We start from the raw sequence: 22998 nt of genomic DNA, 5'->3' as shown, positions 1-22998 counted from the left end.
ACAATTCCTGCCCTAAACAAGCTTCCATTCTAATGAGAAAAGGCAATACACAAAACAGCTGAAAAGAGAATGGAGGAGAAAAAGTATCTACTGGGTGGGCTGGCCTGGTGTTGAAGTCAGAAGCACAGTTGGGAGAGGAATGAAGGTCAGCTGGCCTGGGGCACTCCCCAAAATGGAGACCCCAGGACAAATTTATCAATGGGAAAAAAGAGCTGGCAGACAGAGGGCTGTTCCAGAGTAAGAATTAAGCTGAAGCATGGTGTTGGATTCTGGAGGAAAAGAAACTCCCTCTGTCAATAGACATCTGCATCTTCTCAGCAAATTATAGTCTTAAGAGAATGGCCTGGGAAACCGAGAAGTTAAGTAATTTACCCAGGATCGAACAAACAGTACTTCACATAGGACCCACGAACCAGGGCCTTCCTGACTCTTCAGTGGGCACTTCATCCACTGCTCCCTACTTCCAGATGAATCTCTCTGATATGAAATCACTCCCCTATGAAAAATCTGCAAAGACTCCACATCCTCTCCCAAATTCAACTCTACTTGGCTTAACCCTCAGCCTCCAACTAGTCTCATACTACCTTTTCAGTTATATCTTCCTCCTTTCAACATCTTTCCAGTCCCACCTCTTGAAATCTTCCCCATCTCTCAAGTTCTTGTTCCAATGATGCTCTCTCATAAAGTCTACCCTTATTCTCTTTGTTAGACATGACCTTCTCTTCCAACCCACCTTCCTAGCTCTGAACACATTTTACCATGCCATTTGGATATGTGAGTCAGTGACAGAAAATATTTGACACGTCAGATAGGTTTGATGTAGCCTCTCTCTAGGCCTGTATTGGCAATTGGAGGATTTTTCACAGAATTGTAAAAATCCATGAAAACATGAGCAAGTGTACCTATTTTATACTATGGAATTATAAAATAGAATACATACATGTAAGTTTTCATTATTGTTTGTACATTTTCTCCTATGAAAGAGTAAACTCCTCACAAAAATTCAGGTTTATGGCTGCTTCTGTAAATTCCCGGAGGACAGGGGCTTCCTATTGTCTTTCATTACTTCCCATTGCTATGGATACAGAAGTTGACCTTAAGGTCAATGGCAAGGGTTTGAATCACAGAGAAGCATCAAAAGGAAAATGTCTAGGAAAACCATCTACATAAAAGATAAATAACTATCATCACTATATGGTTTGGCAGTTTTTAATTTTTTCAAATAGTAATATATTTGTGTACATTAAATGCACTCACACTTTATACAATCTTAACATCAAAATGTGTTCAGTTTTTCTTCCAAAATTTCGTGTATTGTTCCACACTGAAGTCATCTCCAAACTCTGCCTCTTTTTTTTTCACTTCAACATACTTGGCACTCCGTTTGCGTAGTCTCATCTTTCTTTCCTCTGGAGAAAGTGTGTCAATATCCACTGGCATCTGAAAAACATGGGAAAAGCAAATAATATAGTCATTTACCATGAAATCCTGAAGAACTTGGAATTAGAATGCTGGAGTTGGAAGAAATCTTGGAAACCATCTGATCCAACCTACACGGATGCATGAATCTCTTCCATGTCATCCTTGACAAATGGTCATCTGGCCTCCCCCTGATAATTTCATTCCTTATGGGAAATGTGATTAACTCCCCATTTAGTAATTTCTTATCAAGGCTCTACAATCCTGATTTATTTACCTTTCCTCATAAAACTTATTCCCTACTTATTTTATGGCTTTCCACTGGATTCCCTCCAAGTACACGGCACCAAAAAAAATGGTACAGTCACCAGCTGAATTCTCATGGTGGCATAGCCTCCAGGATTCTGAAAATATTAGAAAGCTCATTAATTTGTGAATCAAATAAAAGATCTTTCAGCAGCCACCAGTTCTGCAGTGCAGAAATTAATCTATGCTAGCTCTTTAGTCTGAGCCCATAAGCTTGTCATTAGCAGCATTTATTAGTGGAAGTTAATAAAGGAAGGTCCTGCATGACCCTATTTAGGAAGATCACAACTGACAGGCATGTCTGCATGCAAGCATTGACACTAAAGAAGAAAAACATTCTGTTCAAAGTAGTTCAGAGGATCAAGGTTCCCTAATATGAGGTTGCTCTAAAGAAACAGAACTGACTTTTTATACTACACCCACACTAGAATTTATACATTTAAAGCAATATATTCCTTATTCATTTAACAAACATTGTGGGCCTAGAACGTGTACAGTGTTGTTCTGGGTGTGACCTTGGGCAAGTGACTTACCCTGTCTCAGCTTTATTTTACTCATCTGGGGGCCTTTCTGATTGTAAATCTATGATCCTATTATAAAGAAGTCAGTTTCTACCTTCATGGAATGTATCATCTGGCAGGGGGTTTGACACACATACACATGAGTCTAATAATACAAAATATTATCTAAAAAATGCATATGAGGGAAGCTATCAGAATGTTATGATTAGCTGAGAAGAAGCAGACAATGCATTTAATGAAGGAAGCTGGACACAAGATGACTTTGAAGGATGGCCAGGGATAAGGAAGAGGCATCTAAGCACAAAGAATATTGTCAATAAAGTCACAAAGTCAGGAATGTGTAAGAAATGTTACGAATATGGCAATTGAAAGGCATCCCCTTAGTTTTCAGCGCTTCGTTACTACAAAAAATGATGCCATAAAGATTTTTGTCCATAAAATCCTTTTCCTTTGGGAAAAAAAAATCTGCTTGAGGTATAGGCCCAATTTTGGTATCTCTGAGTCAAAAGATATGCACATTTTAATGACTACTTCCAAATTGCTTTCCAGACTGGCCATGCCAACTCACAGCTCTGCCAACAGTACATTCCTGTGCCAAGCTTCTGGTCCTACAACATATGTCATTTTCCATTTTTGTCAACTCTGCCAATCTCTTGGGTGTGAAGTGGCATTTCTCCAGTTATTAGTGATTTGATGCATTTTTTCCTATGGCTGTTAAGAGCTTGGATTTCTTCCTCTGAAAATTGCCTGTTCATATTCTTTGACTGTTTATCAGCTGAAACAAACAACAGTATGTGGATGAAATGATGGAGAGTTCATCGAAACTTGGGAAGACCTCTAGGAGCTGATGCCAAATGAGGGGAACAGAAAAAATTTTGAACAGAAAAAACAACACTGTAGAAAGCAAACAACTTGGAAAACTCAAGAGCTCTGATCCTCAGTGACCAGCCCTGGTTCCAGAAGACCAATGAGGATGCACACTACCCATCTCCTGATAGAGAAGTGATGAATTCAGGCATGTTTATGCAAGAAGGTGTTTTGTTTGCCTATGCATATTTGTCACAAAGGTTTCATTTTTCTTTTTCCCAATGGCATAGGGGGAAAGGATGAAAGAGAAAATGGATTATTGTTCATTGAAGATAAATTTAATTTGGAAAAGGAAATATAGGGTCATATACAAAAGATATCAATAAAAAGAAGACAGCTAGCAAAAGAATCTGGCCAGACCAGTAAGTATATAGACATAAGCAGTATGAGATAAATAAGAAAAGTCTGGTGCTACTAAATTGTGGAGGGCCCTAAATTCAAGGCTGAATTTGAGTTCTATTCAGGAAACAATAGGAAATAACTAAAGAGTTCTGAATAAAGGGAGTGACATAAATAGATCTATGTAAAAAGAAAATCTGGTAGAAATGTGAAGGACAGCCTGAAATGAAGAAAGAGTATAAACAGGCAGATCAGTCAAAGTTTACAATAGTTGCAGTATTACCAACTGTCTGAGTTGGAAGGGACCTCGTCCAATTCAAATAGAAACAAGGACCACAAAACTTACAGGCATTTAGGACTTACAAAACTACATATTAACACTATCTGTCTTACTATATTCTTATTTACTTTGTTAAATATTTTTCAATTCCATTTTAATCTGGTTGGGGCCACATTTTGGAGTTTTGTGGGCTACATGTTGCTACACAGGCTACATTTGACACCTTGGCTCTAGGCCAACCCATATCTGAACAAGAATCCCTCCAACAATATCTAACCGCTAAAAAGTGATCCTTCGGCCTCCATTTGAGGACCTCCATCATGAACAATGTGCTCTTCCTGAGATAGACCACTCAATTCTGGATGGCTCCATTTGTAAGGGAGTTTTTCTTTACATTAAGCCTAATTCAACCTCTTGCCCTGTTGCCCACTGCTTACAGTTCTGCCTTTTGGGGCCAAGCAGAACAAGTGTAACCCCTCCTCCTTCTCAATACAGCTATCGTGCTTCTTAGTCTTCTCTTTTCTAGTCTGCACACCTGCCAGTTCCTTCAATAATAGCATATCCTCCATTTTTCTCACATTCCTGGTCTTGCCTTCTTTTGCACTTCCCTTTTTGCCCATGTCTTTCTGAAAATGTGGTGCCTGCAACAGAGAACAGTACTTTTGCTGTTGTCTGACCAGGAAAGAATCTCTCTCCATGAGCTTAGAATGGTATTAGCTTTCTGACTGCCATAACATACTAACATGATAAATGAGCTTGCCATACTCCAAACCCTAGATCTCTTTCATGAGAATTTTTGTCTTCCTCAAAATTCCTCACAAATTTTTGAATTTGTTTTTTGAGCCCTAATATGAAACTTTATACTTATCCCTGTTGAATTTCTTTTTTATTCCATGGCAGCTCATTGTTAGAGCACTTAAAGTGTTGTTTAAATTTGCTCTTTGTATTCCCAGCACCTAGCACAGTACCTGTCACAAAGTAGGCACTTAATAAAACACACTTGATTTTCAAATCCTGAGGGACATCATATATATTTGTGAACCTTCTTCAACTTTGTGGAATAACAAAGGGCCTAGGAGAAATCTCTAATTTATAATAAAGAGGCCTTATAAAAAAGAGTATACTCATTTCTCACTACCTTGCATCTCATAGCCAAAGTCCTAGAAAAAAAGTCACCTACACCCTATTATCTATCTCTGCCATTTCCTTTTATCAGCAATCTGGTTTGAGACCCTAACACTCAACTGAAATTGTTCTCTTTGCAGTTTCCAATGATTTCAACTGCTATATCCTTTGGCCTAGGCTCAAAGTATTTCCTTCTTTTCTTTTCCTTCTCTCCCTCCCTCTTACTTTCTTAGAATCCATACTAAGTATTGGTTCCAAAGCAGAAGAGCAATAAGGGCTAGGCAACTGGGGTTAAGTGACTTGCCTAGAGCCATAGAGGCCAGATTTGATCCCAAGACCAACTATGTCCAGGCTTGGCTCTCTGTTCATTGAGCCAACTAGTTGCCCCTCAATTCACTTATTTCTGAACCAATCTGAAGCACTGAACCCTGGAGGCCCCTCCCTCCAGCTACACACACTTGACTCCTTCAGTTTTCATGCCTTCTCCTGCGTGTTCTTCTGCCTTTCTTCTTAATTTCCATTACAAGATCATTATACATAGCCTATACCTAATTGTAGGTTTAGAACTTCCCTAAAGTTCTAGTCTCTCTACTTTATCTCAATGATTTCATCATTTCCCACAGATTCAATTATCATCTCTATATAAATCACTTCTAGATCTGGATAAATAACTCCTCATACTGAATGCTAATTTTTTTATCACTGACTACCCTGTGGATATCAGAGTGGTACAATGGAAAAATGACTCCTCTGGAGCCATAAGGCCTATGTTCAAATCCTGCCTCTGATTCTTTCTGCTTGTGTAATGTTGGACAAATCATTTAATTTCCCTTGGCCTCAGTTTCCTCATCTATAAAATGAGGAGATTGGAAGAGATGGCCTCTGAGGTTCCTTCCAGCTTTAGACCTATGATCCCCTGGACTATGGCCACCAACTGAATGCTTTGCATGCTCTCAAATTCAACATGCCCAAAATGGAATGTTTAAAAGCCCCCCTCATAAACCTATTCTTTATATTTCTGGTGATCTCATAATCATGACCTGGGGGAATCTGAACTCTTCATTCTCCCTGACTACCCATAACCAACCAGGTGCTAAAACTTGTCAATTCAACCTCTTCCACATCACCTCTCACACCTAGGCCTTGCTCTCTACTCATTTGATGATCTCTCTCGTTCAGGATCTTCTTGCCAAGAAGGATCTGGCCATCTCCTGATTAAACTTCCAAATTCCAACCTATCTCATTCCAATCTATCTCCTATCCAGCAGCCAAAATAATCTTCCTAAAGCACAAATCTGACTGGGTCATTCTCTTGCACAAGAACCTTTGTTGGCTTCCTGTTTCTTCCACTCCTTTGCTTAGCAATGAATAATCTGGTTTTAGCCCACCTTCTAGGTTTGTTGCCTATAGCTTCCCTTTTTATTCTCTTTTTAAGTTCCAGCCAAACTGGCCTACTTGTTATTCCTCAAAGTTAGCCCTCGCTTCATCCCTGGCTGCCATGCCATGCTCCTCTCTCATCTGTACCTTGTAGAGTCTCTGTCTTTCTCAAGGCCCAGCTCAAGTACCATTTCCTCCTACAGGAAGCCTTTGCTCAATCCTTTAATTGTTAGGGCATGCACTCCTCCTCAAACTATCCTGACTATATTTATCTGTTTGCATAAGCATCCCCAAAGTAAAATGTAAGATCTTGGAGGGCAGGGACTATTTTCTGCTTTGTCGTTGTACCCCAGGCCACAGCACAGTGTTTTACACGATAGGTTCTTTTCTTTCTTCTTCTTTTTTTTTTAAACCCTTACCTTCCATCTTGGAGTCAATACTGTGTATTGGCTCCAAGGCAGAAGAGTGGTAAGGGCTAGGCAATGGGGGTTAAGTGACTTGCCTAGGGTCACACAGCTAGGAAGTGTCTGAGGCCAGATTTGAACCTAGGGCCTCCCATCTCTAGGTCTGGCTCTCAATCCACTGAGCCACCCAGCTGCACCTCATGGTAGGTGCTTAATAAAAACTTTTGGAATTAGTACAACAATTATCTTTAAAATTGAGTTTGTGCTTAAAATCTTACCATAAGGATTCGCCGAGGCTCCTTATATCGGATATGAATGGTGGATCCATCTTGCTTGACCAACATCACTGGATACAGCCGAGCATAAGTCTCCCTATGTATTCGAGTAAGAGAGGCCCTGTTGGAGCTAGGCTGCCTGGAGGATGTGTGCAGGTGATGCGAAGTGGGAAAGCTCATCTTCCCTAAATTCTGCTGTAGGAAGCTAACAAAGGAAAAGGTACAGATGAGCCAACTCTCTTCTCTTTTACTTAATGAATCTACCTCCCAATATTACATACAAAAGATAGCAAAGCCATGTAGATTTATCTACCACCATTACTATGGCAATGCTTTATAATCCCAACCAATAGGTAATAAAAACAGTCGAAGCTTATGAAGAACTTTCTTCATAACAATCTTGTCAGGTAGCTACTACAAGAATTATTATCAGGGACAGCTAGGTGGCTTAGTGGATTGAGAGCCAGGCTAAGAGACAGGAGGTTCTGGGTTCAAATCTGGCCTCAGACACTTCTTAGCTGTATGACTTTGGGCAAATCACTTAACCTTCATTGCCCCATCCTTACTACTCTTCTGCCTTGGAACCAATACACAGTATTTATTCTAAGATGGAAAATAAGGGTTTAAAAAGAAAGGAAATTATTATCCCCATTTTTTGGATGAGAAAAACTAGATTCAGAAAAGTGAAGTGATTTAGATAGGTCATACAGCAAGCCATTGCCAGAGCTAGGATTCTAATTCAGATCTTCCAATTTTTATTTAAAAAGAAAGGAGTGGAGCCATGATAGCAGATTTTAGCAGAGCTCTCCCAACACAATTCTCTAAATAACTTTAAGAAGTACCATCAGACCAAATTTTGATTGGAATAATCAAGAAAAAGTCACAGTAAGTCATTTTTCCAGCCTAAAAAAAGCATAGGTCAGAAAAAAAGGCCTGTGGATAATATTGAAGTGGGAACTAGGGGGTACCCCAATGCACTGGGACAATAAGGGGACTAAACACATGGACAAAAAGAGGTTCTGGGGGATTCCCGCACTAGCACAGGACATAAGACTTGGGCACCATCTGGCAGTTCCTTTTTTTTTTTTTTTTTTTTTAACCCAGTTTCAGGGCAGAGAACAGCAGTTGCAGTTGTAAGGAACAGGTCCTTATCCGAGTAAGGATCAGAGTGCAGACCAGATGGGCATGACCAGAACTCTCACTAGAACACACCACTATGGAAGCGGTCTATCAAAGCAGCAGAAAGAGGTAAAAAACTGAAGCTCAGCCCAGGCATCCCCCTCAGAAGTAAGCAGAGCCCAACTCTAACATAAAATTCAAAGTGAAGAAATAGACTATAAAAATGAGCAAATAAAAAAAGAACCTGACTATAAAAATTAGAAAGTAACAGGGAAGTTCAAGATACAAACTCAGATGAAGATAGATCTTTTGACTCTAAGGAAAGTGCTTATTCCACTATGCCATGTTAAGAACAAGTTCCATCAGGGGTTTACTTAGTTTACTTAGGGGTTAATATTCTTTTTAAACATTTGTTGTTAGAAAAATGTGATTCCAAAGATACTTAAAATCAGTGTAGTATAATGCCACTACTGGGTCTATGTCTCAAAGAGATAATAAAAAAAAAGAACGCTCTTTTTGTGGTGGCAAAGAATTGGAAATTAAGGGGATGCCCATCAATTGGAGAACAGCTGAACAAATTGTGGCATAGGTTGGTGATAGTATACTATTGTACAATAAGAAATAATAAGCAGAATGATTTCAGAAAAAACTGGAAAGACTACATGAACTGATATAGAATAAAACAGCAGAACAAGAAGAACATTGTACACAATAACAGCAATACTCTACAATGATCAACTGTGAAAACTTGGTTACTCTCAGCAATATAATGATCTGGGAACAACTGTGAAGGAATCATGATGTGGAATGCTATCCACCTCCAGAGAAAGAACTGTTGGAGTTGGATGGATGTGGATCAAAGCATACTGTCTTTTACATCTGAGTACTTACAGTTTTATTTGGGGGTTTTGGTTTTGTATGAATGTGCTATTACAACAATGACCAATACAGAAATGTGCTTTGCATAATACATGTATGGCCCAGATCAAATTGCTTACCATCTCTGAGTTAGGGAGGGAAGGGAGAGAGAAAGTTTGGATCATGTAATTTTGGAAAATATATGTTGAAAATTATTACATGTAATTAGAAAAGTAAAATATCTTTGAATTTAAAAAACTTCAGTGTAGTAAATTGTAGTTCACAGAACTAACTAATGTTACTGCTGAAAAATTAGTATGACTTTCAATTATGAAAAGTGATTTTGACTTTTCCAGAGTCATGGGAGTAAGGATAAAGTCTTTGCATATGTACAAACCAGACCTTAGAGCAGAAGCTATTTTGGGGAAGGATAAAGTTAAGCTGTGTTAAGCCCCAGAGATACTACTAAGATGAAGGGCAGGACTGAGCACATCTGAAATTATAAAGATTCTAAAGCAATTTTAAAAAATGTTTTTAGAAGTCCTAGTGTTAGGGGCAGCTAGGTAGCACAGTGGGTAGAGAACCAGGCCTAGGTCCTAGATTCAAATCTGGCCTCAGATACTACTAAGTGAGACCTTGGGCAAGTCACTTAACCCCAATGGCTTAGCCCTTACTACTCTTCTGCTATGGAACTGATATTAACATCAGTTCTAACATAGAAGTTAAGGGTTTAAAAAAAAAAAAAAAAAAAGGGAAGCCCTAGTGTTTACTCATCTCTTAGATTCATTCTTGCTTAGCACTCAAAGGTAAGTGTTAAAATAGTGGTAAAACAAAGATTTAAAAGTGAGACATCTTGGTCTTTTGAAAACTGTCTCAACGTATTTTCCCTCTTTTGTTTCTTCATATTCAACACCTGGCATTTTCCAAGATTCTCCAACTTACTCATGGGGCAAGAAAAATAAAAAAAAGTTTTAAATCCTTAAATGTTTCTAAAACTGCCATCTGATTCTGACAGATTATCTAAAATTTTTTTTACTCAACTACTCAACAAATATGAGTATTTAGTGTATGCAGATACTATGGAAGATACAAAAGAAACAAGACATAGTCCCTACCCTTGAAGATCTAAATTTCTAGCAGAAGGGGTAAGATAAAAACACATAAAAAACCTCAATGAATTAACAAGTAGCAAGAGACAGATTTCAGAGGAGCAACCTAGAGTGATGGAAGAAGCTTACAGAGAAGAGGTAGAGTCTTTATGATTTATAGTTGCTACTTAGACAAAGAAAAGGGCAAACAACATGAATAAATAGATATGGAGTGCTCCTGAAGTAATGAGTAAACTTGTCCTGGAGAAGTGGTAGGTTCATGTAGGCCGAGAAGATTACAATTTGGAGTCCTAAATTGGAACCTAAATCTTCTATGGGTTAAGCTGTGTGGCTATGGTCAAGGCATTTTGTCTCTCTAGAGACTAGGTTTCCTCATCTATAAAACAAAGACCTTCACACTTTACAGGGTATTATTAGAAAAATATTCTGTAAACTTTAAAGCTTCATATGAAGGTGAACTAAGTTGCCATTCAGAACAGAGGATGATAAAGCTGGAAGGGTAAATACAGAAAATCTGAATAATAACAAAAACAGATAGCCCTATGGGAAAAGGAAGGCCTAGTCCATGGTTTAATAGCCACATAACACCAGAGCTTTATACTTACCAAATTACTCTTCTCATAGCTGCCATTCTTGTCTCTCGTGTTATATCCGCTGGAGCAGTTCATGAGAAGGAGGCTTTCTTCACACAGCTGTCAACTAAGCTTCATCACAATCAAGTCACCAAAATATTGACTGATATATACTTAGTGTACAAAAACAAGACATAATTTTCAGCTTAATCATTCTTTTAGAAATATCTTTATTCAAAAATCATAAAATAGAATATCACTATCAATCCTCTCCTAACCCTTTTCAATCCATATAGCTATCAGGCAAAGAGTCAGACTTCCCTAGAATCTTGGCTCTACTCATGTCAGGTAGTTTGGATGAGCATTGATTAGAATGGCATTAAGGTATTACTAAAGACGGTAGATATAAAATGCCAGGCCTGAAATGAAGAAGACATCTCCCTGATCAAATCTGACCTCAGATACTTACTATATGTGTGACCCTAGGCTAGACCCTTACCCCCCAGTTTGCCTCAGTTTATCTATAAAATGAGCTGGAGGAAGAAATGGCAAACTACTCCAGTGTCTTTGTTAAGAAAAACCCAAATGGGTAGCTCAGTGGATTGAGAGCCAGGCCTAGAGATGGGAGGTCCTAGGTTCAAATCTGGCCTCAGACACTTCCCAGCTGTGTGACCCTGGGCAAGTCACTTGACCCCCATTGCCTAGCCCTTACCACTCTTCTGCCTTGGAGCCAATATACAGTATTGACTCCAAGACGGAAGGTAAGGGTTTAAAAAAAAAAATGGGATCATGGAAGAGTTGGACAAAACTGAAAAAACTTGACAACAACAAGAGTTTTCAGGGGAGCTGAAAGGACTGATGAAATCTACACTCCTGGATCACTAGTAAATAAACTGACAAGGAATCAGGATTTTAGGTTTGCAAGGGGCCTTACAGATCATCCAATATAAATTCATCATTTTAAAGATAAGGAAAGTGGGCTCTGGAATGAAAGTTCTTAACCTGAGGTCTGTGAATCTGAATAGGAAAAAACTAAATAAATAAAAAGCTATATATGTTTAATAATCTCTAACTGAAATTTAGTATGTCCTTTAATTAGAAACTTTTTCTTTTTTTTAATTATTTTGAGAAGAGGTATACTATATGTAGAATTCATCCAGACTACAAGAGATCCAAGACCCAAAAAAGGTTAAGAATCCCTGCCTTACAAAGATTTGGAAAGTGAGAGGATACCCATCAATTGGAGAATGGCTAAGTTAGTTAAAGTATATGATTGTAATGGATTACTATTGTGCTATAAGAAATGGTGAACAAAATGATTTCAGAAAAACCTGGAAAGATTACCAGAACTGAAGCAAAGTGAAATATGTAGAACCAGGAGAATACTATGACAGGAAGACTTTACAGTGAACAACTATAAATATCAACTATTCTCAGCAATACAATTTTTTTTGTTTTTTTGTTTTTATATTTTTAAACCCTTAACTTCTGTGTATTAGTTCCTTGGTGGAAGAGCGGTAAGGGTAGGCAATGGGGGTTAAGTGACTTGCCCAGGGTCACACAGCTGGGAAGTGTCTGAGGCCAGATTTGAACCTAGGACCTCCCGTCTCTAGGCCTGACTCTCAATCCACTGAGCTACCCAGCTGCCCCCTCAGCAATACAATGATTCAAACTATCCCAAAGGTCTTATGATAAAAAAAATGCCATCTATTTCCTGAGAAAAAGAACTGATTTTGAATCCATAACAAAGCAAACTTTTTTACTTTCTTAATTTTTTTCTGTTTGAGTTTCATTTCACAAAAGGATTATTATGGGAAAATGTTTTACATTATTACACATGTAAAATCTATATGAGATTGCTTACCATTTTAAGGTGGTTGGGGTGGGGTTCAAAGGAGTAAAGGAGAGGGATAATTCAAGAATCAATATTCTTTGAAAAATGTTGGCAATTGTTTTTACATGTAATTGGAGAAAAAATAAAATTCAATACCTTGAGTGACTACAATGGAAAAAAAAAAGACTCTCTACTTTAGGGATTCAGCTTAACTCAACCCCACCTTGGAGTCAGTAAGATATAAGTTAAAATCCGGTCTCTCATCCATATTGGCTATAATCCTAGGAAAGTCAGTAATCTCTCAGTACCTCCAGAATAGATATAGATCTATTTACCTATCTATTATTTAAATTAAGTATCTACATAGCCAGGCACTGATACCTATCTACCTAATATCTATATTAAATATCTATGTACCATGCACTAGGCTAGGTGTTCAGGAAACAAACAAAAATGAAACTGGCTCTAACTTCAGGGAGGGAGAAAGAACTGGGAGGGAGCAGGGAATAACATGTAAACAGAAAAATATACTTTCTGAGGTGGGGAGGACACCAAAAACTTAGGAAATCCAGAAAGGCTTCTTAAATAAAGAGAGTACTTGCAGTAAGCTTTTAAAAAATGCTAGGTTTTCAAGAGGCAGAGGAAGAGGACTGCCTGTTCAGGCATAAGAGACAGACATTAATAAGGAATTACAAGTGGCAGTTAGGTGATTCAGTGGATAGAGAGCCAGATCTGTTGTTCTCAGACACTTCCTAATTATGTAGTCTGGACAAGTCACTTAACCCCAGCTGCCTAGCCCTTACTGCTCGGCCTTACAACCGGTAATTTTATCAATTCTAAGACAGAAGGGAAGAGTTAAAGAAGAACAAACAAACCCAGAACTACAGCAATACAGGTAATTTGGCTGGAAGATAAAATTTCTAAATACTACAATGGGAAGGGATCTAAATACCACATAGAGGGTTTGCATTTTAGCTAGAGACAAGAGGGACCTAACAGAAGCCTCTAGAAAAAGGAAATTACATAATCAGAACTGGAAAATCAATTTAGCAGCTTTGTGGAAGACAGATACTAGAGGCAAAAAAAAAAAAATTGAAACAAGGAAGCCAATTAGGTGGCTACTGCAATGGTCTGTGTAAGACATGATGAGAACTTTTGGGGTAATTGGGGTATAAGTGGAAAATAAGAAGTGACTTGATCACTCAGCTAATAAGCAACAAAATTGGGATTCAAAGCCAGTTCTGACTTCAAGAGCAATTTTTTTTTAATTACACGTAGAAAAGACTTTTTTTTTAAACCTCTTACTTTCCATCTTAAAATCAATACTTCGTATTGGTTCCAAGGCAGAAGAGTGGTCAGAACTAGGCAATGGAGGTTAAGTGATTTGTCCAGGGTCACACAGCTAGGAAGTGTCTGAAACCACATTTGAAGCTAGGACCCCGTCTCCAGGCCTGGCTCTCTATCCACCGAGCCACCTAGCTGCCCCAGATACGCCTTTTAAAATTCTTTTATCAGAAGGCAAGGGCCAGGCTGAATCTGTTGTGCTCAGTGCCCCTGTTTCAGCCTAGGGTGGAGAAAAGACATTTTCGATTTCTCTGTCAAAGATGCTGTCACGATACCCAATGTCACCGTTAAGGCTGGCCCCAAGGCAAAGTCAACCAATCTCACAGGCAACCAGAAGGAACCTAAGAGTGTCTCCTGCCAGGGATCGAGGTAAGCCCACCACCTCCCCGCCACTCCTGGGCCTGATTTTACTGGTTCCCAAGAGAGGGGGCCGCTTTCACTTCTTGGGATCTGGGTCCCCGTGCCGGGTCGGTTTGCAAAAACAGCTAAAGGGTTGGATGTATGGCTGGGACTGGTTCCTCCCAGGCCTCTCACCAAGGTGAGCGAAGCCTTGGGGCTGGATAAGTCCGGGCGTCTCTTTTCCTTCTCTCCAGCCCCATCACGCGCCCGCAGGCCGTGAATGGGGCCGGAAGTGCGGACAACGGTCGCCGTACTACCTACCTCTGGGGCAGCCGTGAGGAAAGCGTCTGGAAGACGCTTGGAGGACGGGCTCAGCAGCCTCAGCCGCTAACCAGGCCTGGTCACTCGAGCGCTAGGGGGTCGAGGTCATGGGCGGCGCGTCCGCGTCGCCTCGCAACGGCGCACGGTGATGATGCAGATGGGATGGGGCGGGGCGAGGCGGAGTAGTGCCTGTGCCTCAGGGTCCGCCTCCATGAGCTGGTGGCGTGTCTGGCCTAAGCTGGCAGCCGCAGGCGCATCAGCCACGGTCTCCGCCTCAGCCACGGGAGCCTGGGCAGCAGGTGAGGCGACGTGGGATGAGGGCGGGGATGGGTGACTGGGGACCGGTGGAGGGGGTGGGAATCCTCTCCCCTCCCGCCAGGTCCCGAGACCCATAAGAGACGGGAGCCGGGAGGGATAAGACTGGATCTGCGGGGAGGGAGCCTGGGGATGGGAGCCGGGACGGGACATAGAAGCTTCGGAAGTCTCCGAGAGGATCGGGATCGTATGGGGGGACCCGAGCACATTTAGGAGAGGGCAGTTTCGCCTCTCTTTGGTTTTAACTGGTGTGGACAGAATCTCGTCGCCATAAAGGACGAATCTGGGGCCCCCCAAACCCTGCGCTCTCCCTCGCGCTGTCTCCACGTACCCCATCCCGGGGCCTGCAGGGAGGGAGGTGTGAAAAGTGTACCAGAGTCTACGTGGAGCTTTCTGGCGGCGGGCCCAAGTCCTGCATCCTTTCCTTCCCGGGGCAGCCCCTGGCTGAAGACTACCTGTTTGTGCCTCTCCTGGCGTCCGCCTCTTGATGAAGTCCTTGAGGGTAGTCAGCATGTCCCTAGTTATCTGGCTTTAGAGCTCAAGCACCAGGAATGAGAAGGTGATGCCCTTGTCTGAGGTCGTTCTATTTAATCCAGAGCGTATTAAATGCCTTCTGTGTGCTCCCAATCACTGTCTAACCCTGGGGATACAACGAAGAATGAAATGGAAACAATGTTTAACTTATTCAGGTTTAGTTGTTCCTTAAAGCCACAATATTTCTGCTGAGTTTGACCTGAAGGAAGTTCCCCTAAAATTTGTTTGCTTTTGGAAATAGACCAGTGGTTTGTCTTGTATTGGAATAGATTCAGTTCAAAAAATGGTATTTGTGTCTGATATGAGCAAAGACTTGAGCAGCATTAGAGGATAAAGACAAATGCACAAATAACTGATATGATCTTAATTGCCCAGGCTAAGGGCCATAAGAAATGAGGAAAGAGTTTCTTTTTTACTTGGATTTTTACTTGGTGGGAGAGAAGAAAAGAACTACATAAAGGAATTGGAAACTGATATGGACCTTGATGGTAAGGGAAAGAGTTCAAAAGGAAGAGAAAGCTGGAGAGTCCATTCATTCCGGGAATTTTAGGATGAGTGGAACAAAGACCTAAAATTAGAAGAGGGTAAAATTTGTAAGGAAAATATTGTGAGATAAGGCAGATGAGAGTCAGGCTGCAAAGGACCTTGAATACTACAATGAAGGGTTTACAACAACATTAAATGTTGGGAAGAGGAAAGATGACAGAGGTAGAGCCTGAACAAAGGTGGATGGTTTTCTTGTGCTCAGTCATTCCAGTTGTGTCTGACTCTTTGTGACCCTATTTGGCATTTCCTTCTTCAGTTCATTTTACAGATGAGGAAATAGAGTCTAATAGGGTAAAGTGACTTGCTGAGTCTCATAGCTAATAAGTGTCTGAATCCAGATTTGAACTCAGGTCTTCCTAACTCCGGGCCCAACAGCCTATCTATTGTACCACATAGCTTCCCCAGAAAAGAGGGTATAGAGATTCTACTTGGAAGCAGAATCAGTAGGACTAGGACATAACAACTGATTCAAGGTGGAAGATGGGGAATAGGGAAAAGCTAAAAAGAACTTCAGGGATTCAAGTTTGGGAGACTGGGAAGATTGTGATGCCCACAACAGAAAGTTAGAAAATAGAAAGTCAATAAAACCAGAAGTCAGCAAAAGGAAAGGTTTTGGGAAACAAATGCCAAGCTCATTTTGGAACATCTTGACTTTGAGGTGCTGGCAAATTCAGAGGAAGATGTCTAGCAGACAGCTGTAGATGTAGGACTAAAGCAAGAGGGAGAGATTCGGATAGAGATACTACAAGATTGGCTGTGGCCTTATTTAATGGATAGAAAGATCTTCTGTTAATTTGGCCAAATTTCAAATGCCTGACCTCACTCCTCCAACCCATTCATCTATACACAAAAATAGATGTTTGTCAATAGGATGGAGAGATGCTGACTGAGATTGTGAAAAAAAAAAAGGCAAAGGGATTTCTTCCTCTTTCTCAGTTCTGTCCCATTCCCTTCAGCCTGATGTGGGAGCAACAGGAAAAAGATTTTTTGGAATTTGGAAAAGAAATGCCATTCTTCCTCCTTTCCTGAGTTGAGTTGATCATGATGGTGGTAGTCATAGGGAGAGTTAAGAATAAACTTGTGTTAGTATCATTTTGGTTTAATAGAAGAACCCACAGTCTTGAAAAATGTACCACCTTTCCTATACAAAGATATCATTATTATCATACTATTTATTAAAGTTTTATTATTGCCCTCTGCTTGTATACCAAAATTATTTCCATTCAACCAACTCTTGTCTCCCACGATCCTTCTTGTAACATGAAAAATACTTAGACAAAGCCAAGTGAAAAACAGCTAGAACATATGCTCTCTCAAGAAAGGTTGTGACTTGTCCCAGTATCGCTATATGTACTTGCAAAAGGCCTTATTACTTAAAACCAATAACTTGAAAAACAGCTTCTCCCTTAACCCTACTTAGCCCTCCAGTATTCTCCCTAGGTCCCAGAACTCCTGAGAATTCTCGTGCTAAGATTCCCATAAAGTGCCAGGCTTGGTAGTAGAAAATGTAGATGTCTTACTGATTTCCAGTATACTTTGGGTTAGGACGCATTTCTCTGATATAAGGAACTTTAGAACATAGAATGTCAGATCTGGAAGGGACCTTACAACAGACTGTTGGAGCTAGAGGCCATGACAGCAGTATGATATAGTGGTGGAAGTACTGGTTTTAGAGTAATAAGACCTGAGTTCAAATGGGAATCCTTAGTGTCCTTGAGTAAGTGATTTAACCTTTATAGGTGCCAGTTTCTTTATATGAGAAGGTTGGAATAAATATTTCTCTCTCTCTTTTCCTTCCTTTTTTTCTTCCTTTCCTTGAAGGAAAAGAAAACTGGTCAGAGAAGTGTAAGGAATTAGTTCTAGATGCAGAGAACAGTCTTCTCGGTGCACCAAGGTAAAAGAGGTTAAGATTAAATTAGTGTGAAAATGGGATTAACTCTCTCCTGCCCATTTTTAGATTTAATCACCAGGTTGTAGCAGGCCACTGACAATTCTTTAATAGTTGTGGCTCTAGGAAGATTATTTTGGAAGGTGTGGGTAGGGAAAAGTGTAGTGGGGTAGATAAGAGTAAAATTAGATGGAAATAACTGAATGAATAAACACAAAATATGTGTGATTAATGGATATTATCTTGGAGGTAAGTCTCCAGAGGCCCACTCCAGAACCTGTTATTTGACCCATTCTGTTCAATGTTACTGACCATGGGTGGAAGATCATACTCATTAAATTTATATATTTCAAGAAGTTGGGAAGAAGGATAACAGCACAGGTTCATTCTTATTGGGATGTGTTAGGGACCATAAGGTAGAGATGATGTGGGTTAGGTGGTTTTTTAGGTCAAGAAGGAGCAGATTCAGATCTGTTTCTGGGGTCCCAGTTTGGAAAGTCTTGCCTATGGGCAATGGATTATAACATCAGCGGAGGTGAGGTGATAACTAGACATGTGTCAGGTCAGATGTCACCCAATAATTATTTACCTTCTTAATTGTTTCTGGACAAGAATCATTTCCCTCACCGACAAGATGAAAACCATAGAGATAACAAGGTCATCCTACTTGGTGCCCCTTCCTGACTAGCTCCACCAGCCAGGCAAGCTGGTAGAGACCATTGGTACCTACAGGTCCAGTTCCTTTTTGGACTAGACTATAGGGAATATAGGGGGCTGGTTGCAATGCTGAAAGGTCAAGAGAATAGAAGTAGACAACCTGACAGGGATACATGGACCTTGAAGCCAAGGCCCAGCCTGTCTGAAGGAGCAAAACTTTTCCCAATTTTTTCCCTGTTATAATTTGGGGACTGGCTTCCCAGGCTACCTCTGTTTCTGGTGGGCCTGGTGGCTTACCAGACCTGCCAGATGTTAATGCCTTTTTATCCCTAAAGTGGCCGTTGCTTTTGAAATTCCTTTAAAGTAACAGGGGTTCTCTTCTCCCTCCTGAACCTATTTCGAGAGTAGGGTATTCCAGGCAAGAAAGCAATTCAGGAACCTCACCTAGTTAAGGGGTTTGGAGCAGGTGGAGAAGAAGGGAAAGGTGGATAATGGAAGACCTTGCAAAGCCAGTTGAGTTTGGATTTGAAGTTAGGTATTGCTGTAGGAACAGCCCTTTGTCCTTTCGTTCTGTGTGTTTTATCTTTGATGGTCAGATTGCAGGGTAGGAACAATGCCTTGTGTACTCAAGGCCCTTCTAGCATGATTCTGTCTACAAGAAATACTTCATAGATTTTGACTGATCTGCCTTCTTCCTGGAATTACTTTTTGGAACAGTGAGTCAGTGGGAGTTGGCTTTGAAGTGAGTAGCTTTTTCTTTCTCATATTCTCCAACCTGCCTTCAGCTGGCCACACACTTGTATCACCCCTGATGTGCCCCTTTTTATAGCATAGCAAGATAAAAAAAGCTCAGAGCCACAACAGAATTTCTGTCAAATACTCAAAAACTGATTGAGGCCTACTCTGTCAGGGTCTCCACTAAAAGGCTCTCTTGCTTTATCCTGGCATGATGACAATCTGAATTCCCAAAGGCATAGCAGTAGAAGCAAGCCTCGGCAGTTTTTACCATGTTGGGTAGGCTTTGGGTGAAGGTCGAGTTCTTATTTTTATCTATTGTCTGAGGACTTGCCTAGCCAAGTGGCACACACACTCATCACCAGACAGTTAGCTACTAAGAGATTAATTTTTTTCTATCACATCCACTTAGGACCGGGTCTTTTAAGGTGTGGATGTTTGTCCTATGCCCTGGTAGTGTATATACAACTGAGATCTGGGTCCTAAAAACATTGCACTCTGTGATGAAGACATTTTTAGGCACTAGTACAGAGATGTCTGATCCCTGCCCTCAAGGAGCTTACAGTCTGGTTAGAGCTACCAGATATATACATTTGATAAGGCAGCTATTGATACTCATTGACAAATATCAGATGCCTTCACTAACATCCTCATCACAGCACATGACAGAAGTGGGTTTTCTAAGTTTAGCATAGAAAATTCCAGTTCTGGTAGAACTGACCAAGATGTGGAGGTATTAAGAAGCCCAGAAATGGACAAATTTACCTGTCATTCCAGGGTCACAGATCATGGATTTAGAGCTAGAAGAGGTGACCTTAGAAGTGAAGTCCAGGGGGCAGGTAGGTAGTTCAGTGGATTGAAAGCCAGGCCTAGAGATGGGAGGGGTATCCTGGGTTCATTTCTGGCCTCAGAAACTTCCTAGCTGTGTAACCCTAAGCAAGTCACTTAATCCCTCCATTGTCTTACTGCTATTCTACCTTGGAACCAATATACAATATTGATTTTAAGATGGAAAGTAAGCATTTTAAAAAAAAGGTGGAGTCTAGTTTCTTATTTTTCAGATAAGGAAACTGAGGCACATCAAGGTTAAATGACATGCCTGGGATAACACATAGGGTCTGAAGTCAAATATGAATTTCAATCTCTGCCTTGTAGATCAGCTTCTAGGTGTGCAAAAGCAAGGTCTATCACGAGAAGGTTGATGACCAGGAAATGAATTATTTTGCCACAGCACCTGCCAAAATGCAGAGGAGTTGCACATCCATCTGTTATGGACTACTCACACTAATAAAATCACATATCCTAGTAGTATTGAAGCCAAATACAGTAAAATTCACTGACCACCACATGGAAACTTCCTTCAAGGATTCTGAGGACACTTGAGATTTTCAGGACCTTAGAGTCCTCATTCTGAACTTCATATGGAAGGGATCCTAGAGATTGTTTTGTCCAGCCTTGTGGTTTGCATCAATATTCTTCAGTAGGAGAAATAACTACATTGGTGAATTCAAAGATATTTTAATATTGAAAAGTGTTAACTGAATGGTTCAGACAGTAAGAGATGTAGGAATGCAAAGGAGGGAGAGATTGCTATTGATTAGGATGGGCAAGGAAGGCTTCTTTGTAAGAAATGGGATTCCAGCTAGGCCTTGTGGGATTTGGATAAGCATTCTTGAGAGATGTATGAAAGGCGAAGCCCTGGAGATAGAAAAGTGCCAGATATTCCCTGAACAGAAATGAGGCAACACTCTTGCTACAGAGTGGAAGGTGACTTTGGGGGACTAGTGGGAAATAAACCTAGAAAGTTATCCTTTAGGTACATTGTAGAAGCCTAGTTAATGGCATAACTTGAATGTCAGGCTAAGGAGCCTGGAATAAGAAAATGATAGACATATAAGGGATCTTGAGACCATCCATATTAGAGATAAAAAGAAACTAGTGAAGTTTTTTGTGGAAGGGAGTGATATGATCAAAGTAGCAAGCTTTTCAGGAATCAAGTAGTGGCAAGTAGGATGGATTATCTTTTTTTTTTTTTTTTTTTTAATCCTTACCTTCCATTTTAGAATCAATACTCTATATTGACTTTCATGGCAGAAGAGCGATATTGGCTAGGCAATGGGGATTAAATGACTTGTCCAGGATCATACAACTAGGAAGTCTCTGAGGCCAGATTTGAACTCAGGGTTTCACATCTCTAGGCCTGGCTCTCAATCCATTGAGCCATCTGGCTGCAGAGCCCCCTCCCAACCTTCCCAATGGATTATTTTGTAGAATGAAGAAAATATCTCCTCAACTAGTTGATGAAGAAATTCAGTTTAATTCTACATGCTACTCTTTTTAAATTAGAAAGAACTTTGGAAATTAGAAAGCCAACACTGTAGAAATGCAAACTACTATCTTAGCTGGCAAAGAAATAAATACCATGCATGCATACCTATGGCAAGGAAAGGCAAGGTCATGCCCAGATAACTTGTGAAATGAGATCATTTGAAACACAGCCTCCCTAATGCAATAAAAATTGTATATAATAAAGGACCATGGAAACAAAAAGTAAAAACTAATTGAAGACTTAATAACCTAATCTTAAAGAATAAGTAAAGAACAAATTACTGAAATAATAAGTAATTTCATTAAAGAGAGTGATAATGAGACAACATACCAAAACCTATGGGATACAGCAAAAGCAGTAGAGGAAATTTTGCATCTTTGCTTTTTTTTTTTTTTAAACCTTTACCTTCTGTCTTAGATTCTATACTGTATATTGGTTCCAAGGCAGAAGAGCAGTTAAGGGCTAGGCAATGTGACTTGCCTGGGTCACACAGCTAGGAAGTATCTGAGGCCAAATTTGAACACAGGACCTCTTGTTTCTGGGCCTGGCTCTCATTCCATTGAGTCACTCAGCCATACCCCTCTAACTGCTTATATTAATAAAATAGAAGAAAAAAAGATACATGAATTGGGAATGAAATTTTAAAAACTAGAAAAAGAATGAATAAAAAAATCCCCAAGCAAACACCAAATTAGAAATCCTAAAAATTAAAGGTGAGATCAATAAAGTTGAATGTAAGAAAACCATTGAATTAATAAATACATCTAGGAGTTAGTTTTATGAAAAAAGCAACAACAAAATTGATAAAACTATTGGTCAATCTAAAAAAAATAAAAGAGAAGAAAACCAAATCACTTGCATTAAAGATAAAAAAAGGAAATGTGCCACCAAAGAAAATGAAATTAAAGCAACTATTAGGAGTTATTTTGCTCAACCATATAAAAACAAATTTAACAATGAAAGAGAAAGAGAAAAATACTTTTAAAGAAATAAACTGTATAGACTATCAGAAGAAGAAATAGAATATCTAAATAAACCTATTTTAGAAAAAGAAATCAAGCAAGCCATAAATGAACTTCCTAAGAAAAAAGCATCAGGACCAGATGGATTTACAAGTGAATTTTACCAAACATTTAAACACCAACTAATTCCAATATTAAACAAAGTATCTGAAATAACAGTTAAAGAAGTTTTACTAAACTCCTTTTATGAAACAAATATGGTGCTAATACCTAAACCAGGAAGGACAAAAACAGAATGAAAATTATAGACCAATATCATTAATGAATGTGGATGCAAAAATCTTAAACAAAATACTAGCTAGGAGACTACAATAGTATGTTACAAAGATAATACACTGTGTAAACAAGATTCATATCAGCAATGCAGGGATGGTTTAACATAAGGAAAACTATCAACATAATTGATTATATCAATAACAAAAGTAACAAAAACCATATGATTATTTCAAATGCAGAAAAAGCTTTTGACAAAATACAACACATTCCTATCAAAAACATTGGAAAGAGGGGGCAACTGGGTAGCTCAGTGGATTGAGAGTCAGGCCTAGAGACTGGAGGTCCTA

General features: G+C 39.8%; 2 protein-coding genes across 2 annotated transcripts in view; one reads left to right on the top strand and one right to left on the bottom strand.

Moving 5' to 3' along the window:
- Positions 1-1193: 1193 nt before the first annotated feature.
- On the bottom strand, positions 1194-14524 carry MRPL55 (mitochondrial ribosomal protein L55). Its single transcript, XM_044656986.1, has 4 exons — positions 14410-14524; positions 10605-10744; positions 6917-7118; positions 1194-1440 (listed from the first exon to the last, which is right to left on the bottom strand). Exons 2-4 carry the CDS (start codon positions 10628-10630, stop codon positions 1288-1290), a joined length of 381 nt encoding a protein of 126 aa, XP_044512921.1. The 5' UTR covers positions 10631-10744; positions 14410-14524; the 3' UTR covers positions 1194-1287.
- A 104-nt stretch (positions 14525-14628) lies between these two features.
- Positions 14629-22998, top strand: part of GUK1 (guanylate kinase 1) — a 32643-nt gene continuing 24273 nt past the window's right edge. The window contains exon 1 of the mRNA XM_044656985.1: positions 14629-14708. The gene's annotated coding sequence lies outside the window, so the exon portion shown is untranslated. The remainder of the gene's footprint in view (positions 14709-22998) is intronic.

The sequence above is a fragment of the Gracilinanus agilis genome, chromosome 1, assembly GCF_016433145.1.
Source record: "Gracilinanus agilis isolate LMUSP501 chromosome 1, AgileGrace, whole genome shotgun sequence".
NCBI classification, from domain to species: Eukaryota; Metazoa; Chordata; class Mammalia; order Didelphimorphia; family Didelphidae; genus Gracilinanus; species Gracilinanus agilis.
This window is presented reverse-complemented; position numbering and strand designations above follow the sequence as displayed.

Bases quoted from the DNA above. Each gene is read 5' to 3' on its own strand.
- MRPL55 (XM_044656986.1), bottom strand. From the start codon at position 10,630: ATGGCAGCTATGAGAAGAGTAATTTG. The intron at 7,119-10,604 runs GTAAGTATAAAG...TTCCTTTGTTAG, and splicing joins GCTATGAGAAGAGTAATTTG to CTTCCTACAGCAGAATTTAG. The intron at 1,441-6,916 runs GTAAGATTTTAA...CATGTTTTTCAG, and splicing joins AGCCTCGGCGAATCCTTATG to ATGCCAGTGGATATTGACAC.